The sequence below is a fragment of the Pseudozyma hubeiensis genome, assembly GCF_000403515.1.
Source record: "Pseudozyma hubeiensis SY62 DNA, scaffold: PHS24, whole genome shotgun sequence".
NCBI lineage: Eukaryota > Fungi > Basidiomycota > Ustilaginomycetes > Ustilaginales > Ustilaginaceae > Pseudozyma > Pseudozyma hubeiensis.
Window position 1 is genome coordinate 88,067 of NW_012133806.1, and position 21,742 is coordinate 109,808.

General features: G+C 57.6%; 7 protein-coding genes across 7 annotated transcripts; 3 read left to right on the forward strand and 4 right to left on the reverse strand.

The window, feature by feature from the left end:
- Nucleotides 1-152: 152 nt before the first annotated feature.
- Nucleotides 153-2,567, forward strand: PHSY_002549 (hypothetical protein; the record flags this gene model as incomplete). Its single annotated transcript, XM_012333173.1, has 1 exon — nt 153-2,567. One exon carries the CDS (start codon nt 153-155, stop codon nt 2,565-2,567), a length of 2,415 nt encoding a protein of 804 aa, XP_012188563.1.
- Nucleotides 2,568-2,828: 261 nt separating this feature from the next.
- Nucleotides 2,829-4,919, reverse strand: PHSY_002550 (geranylgeranyl-diphosphate geranylgeranyltransferase; the record flags this gene model as incomplete). Its single annotated transcript, XM_012333174.1, has 1 exon — nt 2,829-4,919. The coding sequence occupies one exon, from the start codon at nt 4,917-4,919 to the stop codon at nt 2,829-2,831; it is 2,091 nt and encodes a 696-aa protein (XP_012188564.1).
- A 141-nt stretch (nt 4,920-5,060) lies between these two features.
- Nucleotides 5,061-8,007, reverse strand: PHSY_002551 (multifunctional beta-oxidation protein; the record flags this gene model as incomplete). The annotated part of the gene is made up of 2 exons (XM_012333175.1): nt 5,061-5,508; nt 7,922-8,007. 2 exons carry the CDS (start codon nt 8,005-8,007, stop codon nt 5,061-5,063), a joined length of 534 nt encoding a protein of 177 aa, XP_012188565.1.
- Nucleotides 8,008-8,680: 673 nt separating this feature from the next.
- On the forward strand, nt 8,681-13,765 carry PHSY_002552 (hypothetical protein; the record flags this gene model as incomplete). Its single annotated transcript, XM_012333176.1, has 1 exon — nt 8,681-13,765. One exon carries the CDS (start codon nt 8,681-8,683, stop codon nt 13,763-13,765), a length of 5,085 nt encoding a protein of 1,694 aa, XP_012188566.1.
- A 152-nt stretch (nt 13,766-13,917) lies between these two features.
- Nucleotides 13,918-15,840, reverse strand: PHSY_002553 (hypothetical protein; the record flags this gene model as incomplete). The annotated part of the gene is made up of 1 exon (XM_012333177.1): nt 13,918-15,840. The coding sequence occupies one exon, from the start codon at nt 15,838-15,840 to the stop codon at nt 13,918-13,920; it is 1,923 nt and encodes a 640-aa protein (XP_012188567.1).
- Nucleotides 15,841-16,228: 388 nt separating this feature from the next.
- On the forward strand, nt 16,229-19,531 carry PHSY_002554 (hypothetical protein; the record flags this gene model as incomplete). The annotated part of the gene is made up of 1 exon (XM_012333178.1): nt 16,229-19,531. The coding sequence occupies one exon, from the start codon at nt 16,229-16,231 to the stop codon at nt 19,529-19,531; it is 3,303 nt and encodes a 1,100-aa protein (XP_012188568.1).
- A 237-nt stretch (nt 19,532-19,768) lies between these two features.
- On the reverse strand, nt 19,769-21,454 carry PHSY_002555 (G protein-coupled receptor; the record flags this gene model as incomplete). The annotated part of the gene is made up of 1 exon (XM_012333179.1): nt 19,769-21,454. The coding sequence occupies one exon, from the start codon at nt 21,452-21,454 to the stop codon at nt 19,769-19,771; it is 1,686 nt and encodes a 561-aa protein (XP_012188569.1).
- Between the last annotated feature and the right edge of the window lie 288 nt (nt 21,455-21,742).

The following is a 21,742-nucleotide window of genomic DNA, read 5'->3' on the forward strand; positions in this document are numbered from 1 at the left end:
CAGCTTCTTGAAAGCTAGCTCTGTTCCGTCTTATCCAGCAGACGACTCCCTCGTTCTTCGAAGGCTCTCCACTTCGACTCTTGCATCGATAGCAATCCTCGGACTCACATCTGGATACCTAACTTTCGCGGATATCAGCGCCTGCTGTCGCAATGCAGCTCCTCTCGAAGCGCCAGCGTCGCGACGGTGGCGGGCCATCATGGCTTTCTGCAGCATCTCTCCTCACTACCCTCCTTACCCTTTCGCTCACCAGTCTCCCCGAAACCATGGCAGCACGCAGTGGCCTCGGAGGCACACAGATGCTCTACACCTCTTCAGCCGTCTACTGCAGTCCTCCCGAAGCTATCTTGATATCGGCGCTCGATCTCAAGTTCTTCCGCGAGAATCGCACGCTCGAATTCGACATCTCGGCCGCCTCGGTACAGGACGATCTGCGGGTGTCGGTCTCTGTCAACGTCAACGCCTACGGTCTGGGTCTCTTCTCGCTCGCCATAAACCTGTGCGATACCATCAAGGCACTCTGTCCGCTGCCCAACTACCAGTTTACGGGTGCAGGAGTGTTCGCGGTGCCCGAACAGTTCGTTTCCAAGATCCCCACCATCGCCTTTCAAGTGCCGAACCTCGAGGCTGTGGCCACTGTCGAACTCACCGATACCACCAACAACAACGTCGTCGGGTGTGTCCAGGCTACCCTGTCCAACGGAAAGACGACGTATCAGCCTGCGGCAAAATGGGCGGTCCTCGGCGTGTTTGCCTTGGCGGTGTTCAGCTCGGTGCTGCATACTTCGCTCGCCTCTAGTCTAGGTGCGGCCCAGTGGAGGGTGGTGGATGTGTTCACGACGATCCAGCACATCCCCATGGCGGGTCTGTTGTCGTTGAATTATCCTCAGGTGTTTTTGGAGTTTGCACGCAACTTTGCTTGGTCGATCGGGCTGATCGATATTCCGGCTGTTCAGGGGTCAATCCTGTCGACAAGGGAAAAGACGGGTGGAAGGCAGGACGGTGTGTTCGGCGCACTGTTGAAGGCGGAGAAGGGCAAGCAGTTGAATCCGTTCACCAGCGCTGGTGCGTCTTCGGGTGCTTCATCCGCGTTCACGACACCGTCTACCTTTTCTTTCCTCACCCTGCCCCCTGGTGCGACAGAGCAGGCCAACACGAGCAGCGCACACGCAGCCTACAGCCAGCTCTCCAAGCCGATCAGCTTCCACATGACAAACTTAGGCAAGCGTCAGATCTACGCGCCATACACAGGCGCAGGAGGTCAGATCGCCCAGAACGTCGGATCCAACTACCTCCCCCTCATCTCATCCAGCACGCCCTCGCCCATCGGATTGGGCTACTTCGCCGAGCTCAACAACATCTCACCCGCCAGTGCATTCCTCACCGTGCTCATCAGTCTGGCAATGCTGTTCGCAGCGCTCGTCGTCATCTTCATCGTCGTGTATGCGATTGCTGCCATTGTGCGGCTAGCGACGTCGAGGAGGAACGGTCGTGTGGCGGCTTGGTCGACTCGATTGACGGGGAGGTTTTTCCTGGGCATGTTCTGTAGACCGCTGCTTGGTCGTGCGGTCGCAGCGACGTTTCAGGTCTACTTGGTGTTTGCCTTTTGGCAGTGGTTGAGGGGTGATTCGTGGGTTCCAGATTTCCTGGCGGCCATTCTTCTGGTCGTCTACCTGGCGGGAATCGCGCTGATCTTTGTCCCCGTCTTCTTGGCCTCTCGCAAAGTCGGAAACGACCGGCTCTTCTACGGATCAACACCACCCGCCAACGCCTCCAACACGGCTCGTCGTTGGGGAGCCATCGCACACCCCTTCCGACCCAAGTTCTTCTGGTTCGGTCTCGTATTCTTGCTCGTCTACTTTGTGCGCGCTTGCTTCATCAGTTTCGCGCAGGGAGCAGGGCATGGGTTGAGGCAGTCGATCGGACTGGCTGCTACGGACCTGCTGTTCTTCCTCGCGTTGTGCATCTGTCGACCGGGGAGGGACAAGACGAGCGACTTTGTCATGATCTTCTTGATGGTGTTCAGGGTCATCTCGTGGGGTATCTGCATAGCCTTGACGCCGTTGGCGGATATCGAGACCATTCCGAGGGTCGTCCTCGGATTCGCGTTGATCGTCGTGACCGGACTTCCGATCATCTTCCTGTTCTTCCTGACGGTGTGGGATCTTGTCTCGCCGTTCATCAGGAAGAGACAGTGGAACGCGACGAGGTTGGGGGACGCAGAGCTGAACGAGAAGGGCAACGAGGGGTATGCATTCGGCGCTGTTGGAGCCGGAGCAGTGGGTCAGTCAGAGGCGGAAAGTGCAGCGAGTGGTTCGAGTAGTGCTTCTTCGGAACACGAAAACACGCTTCGTCCCGGTGGTGCCGCGCTGCCGGCAAGACAAAGCTCGTTGTCGCGACAAGCGTCAACCTCGGACGCGGTCGAGCATCCACCAGCAGCAGGCACAGCGCCAATGCAGCCAACACAGCAACACCTGTCGCCGCGTCCAGCAGCTCCATCTCACGCCACCTCTGCCGTGTCAGCTGCTTCTGGTCAAACCGTCTACTACGACGCCCGACCTGCATAATTCAGCTCACGTTGCCTCATCGCATCTTGTCAGACACCGCAGTAGACGCACACTTTTCATAGACACTCAGTGCTCCCGTCTTGCCGTTCATTTCGGTTCCGTTGCATTTCTCACTGTCCTTCCCTTCTTCAACGTCACTTGGACCTCTGTCAGACATCTTCAATGTCGTTCGCAAGCATTCGAGGCTCTGCGATAATTTGTCAGCTTCCATGTGGATCAATGGAGTTGATTGAGAATACAGTGTACAGAGGCAGGCGACAGTCAAACGCCGAAATAGACAGCAGAGATGGCACGCAGGATGCGATCCAGGTTGGACATGCGTGCCCTTCTGCCCGAAGCGATCTCTTGCTCTGTCTGCGCTTCGATTCGCGTTCCGATGGCGGCGTATACAGAGCAGGCGGCTTTCAAACCGGCACGCGCTGGACGGTTGGGGATCTGACCCAGTGCTGGATATGATTCGTCGTAGAGTCGTTGCGAGATCGTGAGCAATCGCAGCGCGTATTTGCGCACATCTTGAGGTCGAACCAGCGTCTTTCCGTCAGCGACACCTTTCGGTTCACTTTCTTGCTTTGGCGCGGCGATCTTGCCGTCCAACAGAGCGTCTTGCATCTCGCCGTCTTCGCTGTCAAACATGTCTGCGGGGAGATAGCACCTACGCAACTCGACCGAATCCGGGACGATGTCGCGCGCAATGTTGACGAGCTGCAGACTGACACCCATGCGCCTCGCCTCGTACAGGAGAGCGTGCAGGTCTGCCGTCTGCGTGAGATCGAGCAGACTCGAATGGATGCTTTTCTGCTTTGCTTTTGTCGAACTTGCCGCGATTCGTCGATCAACTTGGAGATCCAGTGGCACCGGTGAGCCGCATCGACCCAGGATGACTCGAGTACACATCTCTCCCACCACTCCTGCTACGCACTGCGAATACTCGACGAGATCATCCATGCTGCGCAAGCGCGTCCGTTGATCTGCATCCGGATGCTCAAAGCGCAAGTCGGTAGTATAGCCTTGCAGCATCTCGTACCAGAGCCGTCGGGGAATGTATCGAGTAAGCGGAGCTATTGATGCTGCTGCTGCGCGCGTGTCCTGCTTGACCTTGTCGGAAAGTGAGAGCGGTGAGAGCATGGCGCTGATGCGCTCGCCAATCGATGCCGAAGGCTGACTCGATTCTGCTGACAGTTTGTGGTCGATCTTGGAGGTGGCGTAGATGGCATCGACAATGTCTCGAATGACCTGGAGGTTCTTGGTTTTGGCCGCCAGGCCCTCGGCATCGTCGTCCACCAGATCGTCAGCAACGCGGCAGAAGGCATACAAGCATCCCAGGTCGGTGCGGAGGTCCCACGGCAGGAGAAGGCTGGCGGCGTTGAATGACTTGGAGGCGGCTCGCAAAACCTTGAGCGAGGCAGCGAGGTCGCTTGGTACGACGCTCGCACTTGCTGCGCTCTTTGGAAGAGGATGGTGATCTGAGCGGACAAAGGCGGCCCAGAGCTTGGTATATGTGGCCAGTGAGCCAAGGGGTAAGTAGCTGGGCGACAAGGGGGGCGAATTGTCCGAAGCCGATAGTCTGCAGATTGCGACGCAGCGATCGAACGTGAAGCAGGCACTGACTAGGATGAGGTTGGTGACAAAGAAGAAGAGCATCTCTTCGATGGGCAGATCCGGGATGGGGAAGACGTTGAGCGAGGTCGCCTCGTTGATGTGCCAGGTTCCCCTGCGCAGCGCATAGACGTCGGAGCCCCAGAGGTAGAAGGTTGGGACGAGAACGGAGAGCGCAAAGGGTAGCAGGCCAACTCGGACACCCATGTTACGGACAAAATCAATCGACCCCCACAAAAGCAGCGCCAGCGGAAGAGATGACCACCAAGAGATCATGCCAAAGTAGTAAGTATGCGTCTCTGGGACCGCAGCCTTGAGACCGAATACGAGAGAGAGCGCGCACAGCACGAGCGCCGGTGTAGCCAAGGAGCGTCGCGTCGGTGACGATGGCGTGAGATAGAGGTTGGGTAACGTCCAACGAGTGAGGAGGGTGCACCACAAGGTGGAGATGAGGCTCTGTACGACGAAGAAGAAGTACTCTTCGATGGGCACATAGCCGACGGTGAACCATATGCAGTGGCGATGGTAGAACCAGGCGCGGTTACGCACGATGAGATTGTCCCATGGCGTCGTCCACACAAAAGCGATGATGGGAAGCAGAATGAGCTTTGCGCGATCGAGTTTGGTGAGAAAGGGACGAGCGATGGCGAAGAGTAGAGCGCAGAGCGGAAGTGTCCATAGCAGGTGGAAGCGACGATAGCTGAGCGTGCAAGCCGGCCAATCCTGGCTTGGCTCGTAGAGTCTGGACACGGCCATGGTGATTCGGAGCCTGGAGTGCAGTGCGCGGAGATGCACGCTCTGTACGCAGGTACGAGAGGCGATATGAGGATGCTGCGGGCGTCGACGGTTAGACGTGACAGCTACCGACGATGCATGATGGGCGTGTGCGACACTTGCTCAGACTTGCGTGGTGTCTGTTGATGGTGAGGATGCTATTCTTGCCGGCGGTCTGATACTCAATGGCCGATTGACCGTGGCGACCGAGAGTCGAGTCCAGCTGTGCCTCGCGTGGAGGGTGCGAAGCAACGATGTGGCGATCTGCTTCACAATGCGCAGCACGAGGAGGACGCGAGCGAGCCCCTCTTTGTTGTGCGAGAGCGAGAGCGGGAGCGATGTGGGATGGAGGTGTTCGGGGTGGTAAGACGAAAGAAATGCGACAGCAACTGCGTCATCCGACGGTTTGGCTGACTTGTGACTTGCAAGCTGCAGACACACAGAGGGTCCAAAACAACCGAAGAAATAAGCATCGGCAATCGGCAGATCCGCTGTCCTGACCAGCAGAACGGCGGTCTGACTGTCGTACCGCCAGGCACAGCCAGATCGGGGGGAAATCGACTCGCTGCACCTAATCCGTCACGGAGCAGCAGCAGAGTGAGCGGGTCACATCTTCGACGGATTTGGATGGCATCGGCTGCTTGGAACGCGCGCCTTTCCATGGCGTAAGCGAGCTGCAACCCTTGTTTTCCGCGGCGCGTGTGACCGCGAATGCAGAGGCCGATCGAAGTCCATTCATGGTCGGTCGACGAGCCGACTTGAAGCGCACTCTTTCTGACAAAATTAAAGAAGCCTCTTACTGCAATCTAGCTTCCGAGTTCTTCCTGTGTGTCTCTGCAGATAATGAGAAGATTGTCCAAACGGTGAAAGGGTCCTCCCGGCAGAGATCTGCAGATCGGCGATGTGCAGCAGCCAAACGCCATCAACCCGCCTGAGAATCTCCTCAATCCAACCATGTCTACCTACTTCTGAACCGCCTGGAAGCGCAGCGTTCGGTCGCCGGGTTCATTCTTCTGGGGGGTTCAGTGAGGGAATACATCGGGCTTACTTCAGCTGTCAAGCACTTGTGGTACTTGGCACCGTACACAACACATATGTTGTGGATCTAGGCGACAAAATGTAGCGTACATTTTCGATCCTCAATTTACGTCCTGTTTTTCCATTTGATTCACTGCAAGCACTACGAATACTGATACCAACCCTGTATGAGGCCTGATCTTCGCAACCGAAGTAACGGTATCGCGTGTCAATCTGCTCTGACGCTGTGCACTCGGCCAGCTCGCTTTCGAGAGCCAGATAGTATCTGCATCACAGAAACACGGGGAGTAGCTGTAAGCAGACTGCATAGCATGCGGCAGGCACGGGAGGCCATACATACCGCTGCTGCTGTCGGTATGATGGTACGTTCGGCAAACGATGCCGCCGAGCCTATCGATCAGAAGTGCACCAGCCATTCGGCTATGTCTTGGCCGTGTATGCAGGACGGATGGAACTTGTCCTTGCCTCTCTTTTTCAACATGGTCATTTTCCTACATGCAGCGGCGTCCGGAGGCGCGACTGAGACCACATCAGCGCCAGAGGCAAGAGCCAAGCCAAGCCAAGGCGGCCCAGCGTGGGAGCCGGAGTAACGTGTTTCGAGATAAGCCAGCCCGCCCTCGCGTTGGCCTTACATCTCGGCAGCGACACGCATCACACGTGGACCCGTGATCGCGATCCGCACATACTGTATCAGAGGCGCAGACTAGCCCTTTCGTCGATCCATCCGGGCGTGGCAAAGGCACCAGCGATAGACGCCCGAGGCCATAGAGAACCACCTCGTGATGCTGTGCGGTTCTCCTTGCCAGACGGCACGCAGAGGGCAGACACATGACGCAGCCGCCCAATGGACGAAGCGAAGGAAAACCCTCAATAATGTCGGAGGGCAGCGAGATCGGAAGGTGCGAATCGAAACGCACACCGTTAGATTGCCTTCTCGACCGTTTGTTTGCTTCCCGCTAAATTCATCGAATCCTCGACCTCGGCTACGGAAGATGCATCTGATCGGCCAGAGCGGCGCCCTCGACGCTCCCTTCCCGTTTCGCATGCCACGGCAATCATGGCACCTTGGACATGAGTCCCATCTCCCTTCTTGGTAACGCAGAGAGATCCTCTGAGATAAAGCAAGGGGGGAAAGGAAGCATCGAGCAAGAACGATCGGCGCCCTGAGGATGACGTTTCTGACCAGAAAAAACGCGATGTGGTAATCTTGAGACATTCTCCCTCGTCGTGCAGCTAGCACTGAATGCAGTGCACCCCATCATCGCTAAACCGAGTCGCAGAGAGCATCAAACGCGTCACCTTCAGAAACGGCTCAAACACCGACAGTCGTAAGGCAGAGTCGAGATCGCCAACATTTTCGGACCGTGATGTGGTGATGATAGGGTGGTAGTCTTGGCTTGTTATCGTTTCATATCGTACCAAACAATGGCGGGTGCGACCAAAAAAGTCCCCGGTGGATCCGCTCGGCTAAGCATGTGAGCTTTTGTTCGAAGAGAGACAGTGTGTGCGAGGGTGAGGAAGCGGGCAATGAACGGCACAAAGGTTCGAGCACGCAGAGAGGCTGCAATTGTGCCAGTTTGAGCCTCTAGCCGACGGATATGGAGGACGAGAGAGTGTAGAGATAGAGGGATAGGAAAAGACGGGCGCAGTAAGAGAGAGAGCCTGTGAGTGTGGAACGGCCAGACCCGCAAATTTGTCTCTGAGCACGACGGACTCTGAAATTCGGCTAAGTTAAGTCCACCTTAGCTTCGTGTCTCGTCCCACGCACCCGCGCATCCGCGAAGCACAAGCAGAGGCGGCGGCGGACTGCAAATTGTTCTTCGGCAAGGCCGTGCTCCACTGCAGGTCACACATTTGCCGTGTTCTGTCTGTGCTTTTGGTCACTCGGTGAATCCGCTCCGCTTCTCAGCTTTCAGTGTTGGACACGAATCATCCTTGCCTATCACAACAATTTGGACTGACGATAGATCTTCACTTCTCCATCATCGTCGTCGCCGTTGTCGTCGATCGTCGTCAGCCTCGGCTTCATCATCCGTATCCTCGCTACCGTCGCCGTCGAGAGCAACGACGCCGACGCCCAGCACTTGGTCATCGCACAATCCATTCTACTCTCTCTCTCTCAATCGATCTGACCATCCGCATTCCAGACCATCACGCAACACAAGCAAACGAGCAAAGACACGGTTGCTTCGGACGGGCTTCGCGGGGACACTCGACTTTGCTACTGGCGTCCAGCCTCGACCACAGAATCCAGTACCCTCGTGTCTAATTCGCTTGCCAAGGTTACCGGCATCCCGAGCCGTTCTGTTCCCTCGTCAGCCCACATCACCTATCCCGGTTCGATCTAGTGCCCACAACCGCGCATATCCAGCGAGCAGCGATCCGTCCAACTCGTGCTCAGAGTGCCTTGCTGATCGACTTGCGGCGTTGAGTATTCCATCTCCACGTTTCCGCTGCTCGCGCACGCTCTCTCCGCAACGCATCGCAGCTACCACTCGTGCGCACCAGCATCGTCTCTCCCGTCAGATGATTTGCTGAAGTCGCGCTCATCTTCGATCTTTCTTTCGAAGTCCTCGCTGCTCCGGCCGCGCAACGACGACGGCGCTCCTTTCAGGCGTGCATACGGACCACCCTGACATCTTGCTGCTGTACGCAATTGTCCTCGTCCAGCTCTGCCGGAAAAGCCAAGGCGCCAACACAACAAGATGCAGCACACCCCTCTACCGGCTTCGCTCAGCGCGAGCAGCATGCAGCAGCATGCTTCGAAGCGCATCTCCTCTCACGATCGTCGCGAGGCCGCTACTTCCGGCAGCGTGCTCTCTTACGCATCACATCTTCCAGCATCCCTCGGCGTAGGCGCTCAACAGGCACCAGCAAGATCACTCAAGGAACGTCTTGGTCTCTCCAGGAACGCCTCCTCTTCCTCCTCTGCTTCGTCCCTTCCACGCTCACAGTCGAGCGTCGGTGGTCTTCAATTCTCCAATGCCAGCGCATCGAGCTTCTCCACATACATCCCGACGTGGGCCCCTCAGAGCCAGAGCTCCAACCCAGCTTCGCATCCGCCAGATCGTCTCTCCGCGAGCAGCAGCACCGCATCCATCGATTTGCCATCTGCCTCGATCCCTTCTCGCAACTTTCTCGTGCCCATCGGTACAACGGGTGCGCGCCAAAAGCTCTCCATCTCCAGCGCTTCTCAGAGACGCAAGCTTGCCCGATCCGAGGACGCGACATGGTCCACCCTCAGCCCACAAAGCCAGATGCCGGCAGGTGCCTCGGGACTCAATCGCTCACAATCCGATTTGCACAACCTGAGCGCACTAGACGGCTCAGCCGTCCACGGCTTGAGCCGATCTTCCTCCAGTGGTCTCTTGGGATCGAGCTCAGGCTCATCATCCCCCCTCACACCTCAATCAGCATCACATACCGTCCTCACTCCGGCCGAGCTGGTACAGCAGGCAGCCATGCAGCGCCTGTCTTCGCAGCGCTTCATGGCTCCTCACCAGCCTCGCAGCGTCTCGGAAAACATCGTGCCTGCACGATCTTCGTCCAACCGCCCCTCATTGGGCCCGCCTGCATCTGCACAACCAATTGTTGAACAACAGCAGTCGTCTTCTCACCTGGTTCCGACATCGTCGACCTCAGACAGACGACCAGAGCCATTGCCGATGAGCTCAACCCCTCTCGCACCTCGATCAGCGGCCGTTGTGGTACCCGACCGTACCGCCTCGAGCAGCATCCCCAATTCAGACGCAGATCGTCGCCCAGCACCCGCCATCGTCAACGCCAGCGTTCAACCACCCGCCGACTCTCGAGATCTTGCGGACGACAACAGCATCTCATCCAGGCCGCTGACACTCGCCGAAACCTACAAGCGAGCCATGCTCGAGCGCGATGCGGAGCGCGCAAGGTCCGCCGCGGCTCGCATCGATATCGCACCGTCCAAGGTCGCCTCAGCACCCTCGCAAGCTTCCGCACCCACTCTGGATCTCAAATTGCCCAGCTCGAGCTTCTTTGATGATGATGATTCGACACGCACCAGCACTAGTACCGTGACGCCTCAGCCTCCCACCTCTCCCGCCACCGTCCGTCATCGCGAGTCTGACGTGTCCACGACCCAGCATCGCTTGGACGGTCGCACTCGTGGCTTACGCGAGGCCCCGACCCCACCCCGAGACGATGTCAATAGCAGCCGCATTGCAACTCTCGACAAGACCACACCGCCACGATCCGGCTCGGCTCTACCCTCGCTTCAGAAATCGTACGATGAAGCCATGTCGATACAGAGTCGCATCAAGTCGCGCAGCAACGACGAGCCTGCGTACGGCGGCCTGTTTGACAGCAACATCGATCCCTTTGCTACCAGCGCCACCGACGACCAGCTCGCGCGCTCCTATCTGGCGCTGCGCGACGAGGACGAGGATGCTGCTGAACGTCACGGCAAGGCTACGCCAAAGCAGAACACGACCACGCCGAGCGCATCGAAAAAGCAAGCAGAACAGGCGACTAAGTCCTCACCGCTCAGATCACCCGCACCGGATGTCGGCACACCACGGACACCACCCGCTGACAAGAGCTTTGTGCAATTCTCCACTCCAGAGGAAGATCGCACCACGCCGAAAGCAGAGCTCACATCGTACGACGTCACGTCTCCCCGTCGTGCCTCACAGGCAGTCGCTCACGTCGAAGAGAGCGCCTTTACTGCAGAGACCGAACGACCCGCCCTTCTGCGCGAAGTTTCGCTCAAGACGTTGCGATCGCCGCCTAACAAGCTGGAAGCTTCGCCTGGCCCGCACGAAGAGGCAGCTTTGCAGGCCGGTGCTGTCGCGGCCGCAGCTGTCTCGCCGTCCGTCAACGCTGGAACCTCACCTATGGCGTCCAAGCCACCCAGTCGTACTTCACCTGCCGTCAACGGCGAGCGCACGCTGCATCCGATAGACGAGACCGCAGACGCCGCGAGGTGGAGGCGCGGCCAAGAAGCTTTGGCGACTTTCTCGCCCCTCCAGCAGAGCCGCTTCTCCGAGGCCAGCACTGACCGATCCGATTCGCGTGCGCCCACTCGCAACGAGCGTCGCTATTCGGGACGCGCATCCAGTGTCTCTAGCGCCGACGGACTCGGCGACGACTCCAACGATGGGCATCTGCTCCCTGCGAGCGCGTGGCACGAAGTCGAAAACGCCCTCCGAAGATTCCGCGACAAGACATCCGGTGTCGCCGCCGATCGCGGCAATCTGCTGCGCGCCGTACTGTTGCCCTTCTTGGCCCTCGAGGCAGAGACAATCACTGTCGACGTCGTCGGCTCCGGCATCTACGTCAAGGGTAAGGCGAGGCGTGCGCTCTTCTTCGACTGGATCCGCTCGCTCCTGCTGGAGCTTCAGCACGTGCAGACCTCTGCTGATCGTGGTGCCATCCTGGAAAGCATCGCTTGCATCATCGAGAGCCGCAACTTCTCGGCCTCGATCCTCAGCGCTGATCCAGAGGACGAAGCTCGATTCTCCTCGGTCTTCGGCCACATCTTGTCGTACGCGATCGGAGAGCTCAATAAGAAGGGCGTCTATCAAAACACGCTCATCTTTTCCGGCCGACTCTTGGCCGTCGCCTTCTTCAGGGTCAACGGCGTGGCGAGCAAGCTGCTGCGTGCGCTGCCCGTCAACCGCTTCGCCCTTGAACGAGTGGCGCGCGAGTTTGAATGGCAGAGGAAGCGGCCGGTCGACTTTGACCGCTTTGCCAACCGCTTCCCAGCAACGCTACGCCAACTTTGCTACAAGGATTCTCGACAGTACCTCAAGATGCTCGACAGCGAGTCGGTGGCCGGGTCGGCCAACGGATCGGATCCGCAAAGCGCCGAAGACGATAGATTCCTGGTCTGTCAGCCCGAGGTGGAAGTCGAGATGTCGGGCAACTGGCTCCGTCGATGGCAGTCGGATGACTCGGAGCTCTTCTTCAGCTTCTGCCGCAGCTACCATCGACAGCTTGCCAGCCTGTTTGCCAGCTCCAAGACGCTTGACAGCGTGTCCAAGTACTTTTTCGGTGGACCCGGCTACGCGCACCTTGCGACCTGCGTCCATCAAAAGTGTTTGGCCTTGGTGCATCGTGTCATCCTGTCCGTCACTACGCTGTCGTCGCAGAAAAACTTCAATCCGGCAGGCGAGACGGCCAACGTGCTTTCCGGAAGCACTGCGGGCAAGCCGCGCATCCTCGAAGCAGCCAATCGTCGATGCACAGCCATCGTGGTCGATATCGTACGCGCACCAGCGGGGTCAAACATGATTTTCGCACCCATGCTCGGCCTGCACATCAAGGCGCTCATCAAGCGAACGTCGTTGTACGATGTTCAAGGCGTCTTTTGTCTGCTCGACTGGTTGGACGGAGTCATCAGCCACATGGACACGAATGAGTTTATCAGCGAAGGCTTCATCGATGTTTCGTTCATCATCACCACCATCGGCATGCTGCTCGAAAATGCGGACCATGCGCTGGCGCTCATGCGCACCATCGCTTTTTGCTACGCCAACTTTGGCGTGCTGACCGCGACGAGCGAGAATCGCGTCTACTTTTGCGAACAGATCCTGCTCAAGCCCAGCGTCTTTCACAAGCTCTTCCTCTCGTGGTCGTTCACCATCCGAGCCTACTACCTGCATCTGCTCGTGTTTAGACTGGCGCGTATCAGCGACTTTCCGTCGCCATCGGACGATCCAAGCGGCAGGACAGCGGTGCGAGTGGTGCGTCTCTTCAACCAGCGTCTCGAGACGCTGCGGAAGAGGCATGATGTGCTTTCGCCAGAGACCGACTCGAGTTCGGACGGCACCAAGTCGGAGGACGGCAGATCGAGAAAGTCGGGAACGTCGACGTTTGTGAGCACCATCAAGCGCGCCTCCACGGACGGGGAAGCCAGCTCAGAGGGGAGCAACGACGGTCGACCCAGGGCAGAGAAGATCATGGGCATGACCGCTGTGGATCCGCGCGCTTCACCGTCTACCAAGTCGTCGGAGTCTAAGAAAGCGTCACACTCCAAGACCAAGAGCTGGCTTAAGGCGTTCCGTGGTGCCAAGGATGGCAAAAACGGCTCTCATCGCGCCATCCAACCCTTCTCGCCGACTTCGGGCAGAGCGACGTCCGGGGTCGAGTCGGACGACGACAGCAAGACGATCGGTAGCGCACGCACGACGCCGCGCACGTCGTTCGAGTCGGCGAGCTCGGATACCCTGTCAGACGTTTCGACGCTTGCTGGTAGTGTGCGTGGTGGAAAGTCGAAGAGCGGCAGCGGTTTCGAATTCGACATCAAGGAGCAACAGAAGCAGCAGCAGCAACAGCAAGGAGCGCGTTCCTCTTCGCAAGCTACGCACTCGCCTACACACGACGCTGGTGTTGCTGCGGACACGATGTTTGACCTGCAGTCGGGGCATGCACAGCAGCCGCCGACGCCGGGAAGGACGCCCATGTCGCCACGCATTTCGAAAGCTTTCTCAAGACGGGCGTCAATGCTCCCGGGACCTGCATCCGAATTGGTCGCAGAGGCGGAAGCTCAGCAGGTACCGCCTGTACCCGATCTGCCAACTGAGCACATGGGACTGGGTCTGAGCGGCGTCAATGGCGGTGGCCCTGATGCCCCTCGTGCGGCTGAGGTGTACGACGACACTCTGCACATCTACGCGGTGCAGAGTCTGCGCGAATACGAACAGACGGTGCAAGAACACGACGAATTCTTCGCCTCGGTGCCGCGGGACCAGTCGACGCAGGTGCCCCGACTGCCAGTGAACTGGCCTGCTATGTGGTCTTCCACCGGAGAGTAAATGGAGCTGTTTTCACCCCCTTCGCCACACGACACGTTTGTATAATCCTCACATTTGCATTCTATTTAAGTCAAACAAGCATCACACTCCGATAGAAAGAAGCAGCTGGAATAGGTGAGCATGAGATGTTCACTGCTGCGTGAAATTCGAAACTAATTGTCCCGCCCAAAGGCTTTTTTGACGCCATCGAGGAGCGGTCGCCTTTCCCCATCTTGATCGTCTGCGTCATCGTCGTGCTGATCACGACTCCGAGCGTCGCGAGTGATCTGGTTTTGCTGGCGTGCGTCGTCCTTTCTCGCTCTCTCTTCTGCACCTGGATACTCTTGGATGTCGGATATCCGGATGACACGTGGTGTACGATCCTGGCTGCCGACCTCGACAATGTAGGGCTCCGAATAGGAGTTTTGTGCGCTCCCGGAGTTCTGGTGTACGAAGACGGTACGGGGCGAGTCCTGATAATTGAGACCGTCGATCGAGGTAGCGACGGACGAGGAGCTCTCGCGGCGCAAGGGAGTATTTGGCTCATATGAACCGGATGCTTTGCGAGAATTGCTAGCGATGGACTGAGGCGAGCCTGGACGTTTGATGGCTACCTTGTCGACGGCACGAGCTTGACTACTGGGCAAGCCGTATTTGGCATCGTTCCTGGCGCCGCCGTCGTTCTTCATAATACCGACGGTGCCGTAGCTACTGCGAAGCGGTGCCTTCATGGGGCCGCCGAGCTTTCGACGACGCTCAATGATGCCGCGAATCAGAGGCTGCCAGTTCTGACCGGCACTGTCTTTGGCTTGACGGTTTCGTACGACCTTGATCTTGTTGTGAACGTCGACGTAGATGTCGGTCTCGTCGACAATCTCTTCTCCGATCATCTCTTCGATGACGTCTTCGAGGGTGACGACGCCGAGCGCGCCACGCGACTCACCGGGGTGAGTAGACACGAGGATCATGTGGCTGCGGCCTTGCTGGAAGTAGTTGAGACAGTCGAGTAGCGTAAGGTCGCAGCTTGCTTCGGGAAGCGGGGTGAGGTGGAAGCTGGAAACGGCCAGAGCATCCTCCGGGTCATATTGGATGAGGTTCTTGACGAGCAGCATGCCGACGATGGCATCCTTCTTGCCCGGTTCGTGGATGGGCACGCGCGAGTAGCCGGACCTGACGAGCTTTGCGACGCCTTCTTCGTCGAGGATGGTGTCGCTGGACATGATGTAGACGTCTTCGATGGGGGTCATGACGTCGCGAACGGTCTTGTCGTTGAGCTCGAGGACAGCGCGGATGATGGTGACTTCGTCCTCGTGCAGGTGCTCGGTACCGATTTGTTGGTGGAGCGAGACAAAGGTCTTGAGCTCAGCCTTGCGGTAGGTGGTTCCATGCTCTTCACCGAGGCACCAGTCGAGAAGCTTGGCGGTGGGCCAAGCGATAGGGGCGAGGATGAGCATGGTAGCATGAACCATGGGAGCGCAAAAGGCGCCGATGGCGAGACCGTAGCGGGCGCAGATGCTCTGTGGAACGATCTCGCCAAAGATGACGATGAGCAAGGTGGAGGTGAGGACTGCCGCGAGACCACCACCAAAGTCGGAGAGGAAGACAGGCAAGGTTTCGTTGACAATGACGTTGCCGAGCAGCAGGACGACGAGCACCCAGTGGCGACCCTTTTCGAGGAGCTTGAGCACCTTGGTGGCGTGCTTGCGCTCCTTGTCGGAGCCGGAATGGGCGAGCACCTGAAGATTGACCATGTCGAGACCCATGAGGCCGAGAGTGAGGCCAGCAAAGATACCGCCAAGCACGACGAGAGCAGCGATGGTGAGAATGTCGATGGTGAGTTTGAGCGGATTGTCGCTGACGGGGTCATCCTCGTCATGGTTGTGACGCGAAGCTTCGGGTGTAGAAGAGGTGGCTGCGAGTTGCGAAGAGGCGAAAGAAAAGGGAGCCGAGAGTACGGGTACGATGAGGTGGACCAAAGCCGTCATGGCGACGATGGCCAGCTTGACGAAAGGCTGAGCGCGGAACTGCAACGAGCTAGCGGAGATGCCATTGGTGGACGAAGCTATCCGCGCTGGCCCTGCGGACGGAGCAGGCATCATGACCATATTGAGTATCGGAAGTTGGTCTTGGGGACCACTTGACAACCACGGGTGGGAAATCCGATGGGGGAAATGAGAAGCGAATGAAGGATCGGATTACTTAGAGGTGATGGTTGACGAGAAGAGTTTGCATAACAGCTTTCTATGGCTTACCGAATTTGGCGGATGGCCACTGCGCAGAATCGTCACAAAACGTCACTGCGCCGGTCCAATGCGATTCTTGTCGTGAAAACGTGTCGCGGCGTCAGGGCTTCCATTTTCGCACCTTGCAGCACTCTGGCCCCGGCGCTGACCCGAAAAAGTTTAAAGTGTTTTTAGGGATCGTCAACTTGAAACTCCGCTTACTTCAAGATCGGAGATACATCGGGCAGATGGGCAGTCAGCCATGCAAGGGGCCCAACCAACACTTGTCGGCAACACGCTTGCATGGACACAGTTCCACAAGAAGACCATCTTGGCGTCTGTCACCCACACGATCGCATTTCCAACGTCACATCGCTGCCGCACCACTGCCAAGCACGAATGCATCCACATCGCGACCATGACGGACGATGAGCCGCGCCAGCTCTTGCCCCATGCGGAATCGCACCACAACCTCTCCACCAAACTTGGCGCTTCTCGACCGCTTCCACCCAGAAATCGCACCTCGAAAGCGGCCACATCACTCTCCAAATCGCCCTTGATCACTTCCCAAGACGAGATTTTCATCAACGATCGAGACGATGCCAATGACAGGCTCGGTAGTTCCCACGATTCGCAAGCGACTGCGAAGAGCCACGATGACCAGCCAGCAGACCTCGAAGCCCGAAGGACCGCATCTCCCGAACCCATGTCAGTGCAGCGTACCGTTTCAGGCTCTTCCGTCCGGAGTATGCGATCCAATGGCACTGCGTCGGACATTCCGAAGCAAGAGATCGAGAAGGCGCTCGAGGGTCTGGATCGCGACGATCTCGTGATTGCCCTTGGCCGCGCAAAGGTGCAGATGGACCACATCGAGGCACAGCTCGAAGACCAAGTCTCACACAACGAGTCGCTCCAAGAATCTACTGCCGCTTTGTCTCAGCAGCTCGCTCAGTCCGATGCCCAAGTGCATTCGCTCCAGTCGCTTGTAAAGCAGAGGGAGGAGAGGATCGACGAGATCATGGCAGATCAGGATCGCATGGAAGGTGAGGTCTACTCTACTATGCAAGTGATCGAGCGCCTCAGAAAACAGCTCTCAGAGACCGAGCGCAGCCGCAACGATGCCGAAAAGCGCTACCTCGACCAGACTGCCACCATGGACAAGGAGCGTCAGTATTATCAAGATACAGAAGCCCTCCTCAAATCACAAAAGGCCACACAGGCTTCGGCGTACGACAGGTTGCTCTCCGGTCACAACGAGCTTCTACGCGAGCACGAACGCATCACGAATCGATTGGCTTCAATAAAGGCCAGCACAGGCATCCAAGACAGCGACTCTCCCCTTCTATCAGAACGCCATCTGACTTCCGACTCATCCGCTGACCCGCAAGTTGTTCCCTCGCACGATGACGCAGGCTCAGACCCAGGCCCAGACGACGCTCATGGGTCCATTCGATCGCCGCAGATCCGTGCTGACACCATCGGACGCCGCACTTTTGCCCCAGAAAACGATATGACTACGCTCGTCGATGAACTATCCACGCTCCAAAAGTCTCATTCTTCGCTCACAGAGACAATGTCGACATTGCAGGCCGAGCTTAAGGATGTCAGAGCAGAAAACCTCGCCTTGCGCGACCAGAATGAGGCCTTCATGGACATCCTGCAGGAGAAGACCTTCAGCGGCGCCTTGCTCAACGAGAGTGCCATGCTTCGTGGCATCCGACGAGCATCGCTAGGACGGCTCCGCGCACATGATAGTCTCGGTGATCCCTACGATCAAGAAGATGCCACCGAGGCCGACTCGCTCGACACTGACGACACCGATGACGACGGCCGTTCCCGCAGCACCTCCCTTTCGTCTAGCACCATTCCCGAGGAGGATGAGGACGATGTCGACGATGTTCCCGATACACCTAGAGCTCCGCCCAACAAGACGCACACTTCTCGACGCAGGCGTGCCACTTCTGGCGCCGACTTGCCTGCAACCAATCTGGCTTCCGAGCTCCAAGACAGTGCAGGCGAGGGTGTTATTGCCGCTTCCAGCGGCGATCGATTGACACGAGAGAAGCGCGCAAATACGCGCATAGGATCCGTATCTGACAGCGTCGACGAGCTGCAGCAAGAGGTTCGCGAGCTGCGTGAAGCAAATCAGGCTCTTACCCTCTACATCTCCAAGATCATCGACCGCATCATCGCACGCGAGGGCTACGAGAACATCCTCGCTGTTGAAAGTCGCGGTACGATCCGCGGCCCGCGCCACAAGCCATCCCGTGCTACATTAAGTCTTCATAGTCCCGATCAGAAGAAGGGCGCCAGCGGCGAGGACAAGACGGGATCCCGCAACGTTTCCAATGCCAGCACAACATCGACCACGAGCATGTCCAATCAGGCTGGCGGAATGTTCAGCTTCGGGGGCCCAACAAGCGAACCTCGTACTTCGGCGCCACCCAAAAGCAAGCGCACATCATCGATCGACTGGCGCAGTTTGCCTTTCCTCGGTGGCGGTAGCAGCAGCAACGCTGCCGAGTCTGTTTCCATCCTGCGACCCCTGACACTCCAGTCTGATAACCTCCTCATCCCGTCTCGTGATGGCTCGGCCCGCAAACTCCGGAGCAGCGAAGAGATTGAAGACGAACACGATGTAGCCGAGCGTGAGCGCATTCGCAAAGAGCTGCTCATGCGCGGTATCCAGCCGCCCAAGCATCAGCTTGTTCAGAGTCCGACCAGCCCGCACACCCAACGCCCGCAAAGTCTATCGGCGGCGCCCGGAGCTGGAGGCTTTGCAGCTTTCTTCTCCCGCGTCGTTGGCGGCGCAAGCTCGAATCCACCCGTCTTGAGTCCGACCAGATCCGACTCGCAGTCGCAGGCATCGACGACGCCGGGCAGAAGCTCGGACACTGCTTTTGAACGCGCCATCTCCTCCACTCCAGCAGCACGCGACGAAGAGCGCTCTCGTGCCGTTCAATTGTCAGCGGGAAGCGGCACTAGCCTCACCAAGATCAGCAGCGGCCAAGGCATCGCATCCAGAGCTCGTCAGCAGCGAGCGGAAAGGCACCAGCAGACTCTCGAGCTCGCCGCTGAAAGCAGCTCGGGGTATCCCTTCCCTTCATCTTTGCACAGCAGCGCGTCCAACAGCCGCGCAACCAGCGGCACCAGCAGCCTAGCCGAGAGTTCTATTCTCGAGAACTCCGTCGCAGGCGACGAAAGCTACTCGTTGCCTGCTCCACCAGCAAATTCCTCACATCTAGATCCAGACTCAATTCGCATGGTATCGCCCTTGACTGGCTACGGAGGTACCCTGCCGCCGCTGCCACATGAAACCACGGGAGACGAAGATCCACAGGCGTTCCGGTCGCCGACGCTGGCCCAAGATAAGCCCACGCCTCAAAGCAGCCAGGATCAGGGGTGGAAGCGCGCTTTCCGTAGGATCAGCCTGCTCAACACCAATACGGGCGACGCCAACGACCCAAGATCATCCACCAGTCCATCCGCTGGCGAACTTCGAAGCAGCCCGTTACCTGAACCTAATTCATTCAACTCATCAAACTCAGAACGCTCGGAAGAGTGACACAGCTTCCCGCTCACAATATTTGGCCCAGAAGATACTTCTCGCAACTTACATACGATACCCCAATGACATACTTCGCTCGTCTTTTCATGTTTGGTCTTCTTCACCTCTTGTTCCCATGGCAAAGTATCAGCGCTGCACGTTTGCGTCAGACTGTGGCACGATATGGTCACATTGTGGTATCAATACGATGAATTGTCCTGATCTGCAAAGGAAACATAGGAATGGCGGAGCGCTTCAACGACCTGCTCCGCCAAACAGTACGCCTCCGTCTCCCGAAGAAGTGCGCTGCATATACATGAGGTATTTCCAAACGGCTGTAGCAGCTGCCGCGAGCAAGAAGGCGGAATCGAACAGACTGCCAAAGACGATTTGAAAGCTGGGCAGCGTTGCGAGCAGAGGAGGGGAGCTCTCATCTGCAAGAGCTCTGGGAGAGGGTGGAACCGAGACCGGAGCTGGCAGTGACGAACGAAGCTGGATCAAGGTGGCCAGCAGATAGATAGTCATGATTTCGGCAAGGAACAAGACAAGGAAGGAGCTTGAAACTCCTGTGCCAGCTGCACGGAAGGCAGAGCCGAGGTAGCTGAGAACATTCCCGATTCTTCCCCAGATCAGCACGCCGACAAACAGCAGCGAGACTTGTTTCGTCCATGCAGCCACGTCGAGGTCAACGTCGAATATGCGGATGATGTAGGCAACCGAGAGCGAGATAAAGTCTGGTGGAGCCGTGTCTTTGTACCCGAGGACGAGGAGATTGAGCAGGGACAGTGCAATTCGAAAGGCGCAATACGCCGCCCACACCCAACCGACGAGGATCCAAACTTTGCCGATAATGGTGCTGTTGAGCTTGTCCTTGTGCTGCAGCGATGTCATTCGATCCAAGTCGTCGCGCATAGCCGTGGCGATGGAGGAGAGACCAAAGATCTCCGACTTGAGGGACTTGATGTCTCTGGATCGACTGTCGCCTCCCCAGAGGCTCGAGACGCTCCAATTAGTCGAGCTACGATCAGGCGTTTCGCCTTCAAGCCGCGCCAAATCCGTCTTCCTCAAGGCGAGGTCGGAGCAAGTTCTCTGGAACGATTCTTGCGCCAAGCGAATATCGCTCTGCGATGGCGGGCGTTGTTGCTTGCCTTGAAAGTGCTCGACCGCTTCCCAAGCAGCCTGAAGGGCTGCAGACCCCGATAGGATGGCGATGAAGCTAACGCCGATGACAGCTGTCCTTGCCATGAGACCATCCAAAATGCCTGCACCGCTCCGCTTGTCCAACAATGCGCTCGGAAGCGGAACCTTGAAGAAGAGCACGAGCCAGGGCACGAAGGGAAGCAGCAAATAGGTGATGCGTCGAGGCAGAGGCGTCGAGGTGTTGCTACGGTAAGTGAACAGCAAGCACACGGCAAGCGGGATGAGAACAATCGCCAGCGCTTGAACGGCGGCCAAGTCGAAGCGCCACACCTGTCGAAGCGTGGTTCCGTTGCCAGCTGGGAAGCCTGCCGTCTCGAGCAAAACGGCGACAAAGAGGGATGCTGCTTCGGCAAATGCGAGAGAAAACAGGAGTGCCGACACGCTCGCAAGGTCCAAGCTACCCTGCGAGTTTCGGATCCGTACGGGCGTAAGCATTGAAGCTTTTAGTTGAGGCCAGGAGGGCAGCATCGATCCCTTATTGATGGCCAGAAATGGAGACCGATCTGTTGCGCTGGAGCCGAGCCGGTAATCGTCATCTTCGTCATCGTGTATCGAGTCGGAATGAAACGTTGCAGAGTTAGTCGACGCGCGGGCGGTTGCTGGCGTGGGTAGAGATGTGACGGATTTCGCGCTAACATCGAGCGAGGCATGCCGTGCCTGTCCGAAGAGGAAAGGAAGTGCAGCGCGAGCCGACAGATAGAGCGCCAGCTTGATAGCCAGGATCAGAACGAGATCGATCATGACGATATTGACAATGCCATCGTGTTCGCCTCAGACGCGCTGGATGCCGAGCCGTCAGATTGTTGCGATAGATGGTGGTTGTGGAGAAACCAGAAGAGTGGAGGCGTTTCGCAGCGTTGCCGAATTGGATCCGGCTCGAGAGACGTGTTCAGTGTAACAATTAATGTTCTTGTGTTAATGTTCGCGGTGTTGTACAATTACACTCCGTCTCCAAAATCGACCGCGAAAAAGGAGGAAAAGTCGCGTCAATTTTCGAAGGTCGGAAATTTGTTAGATTCATGCGTGAGC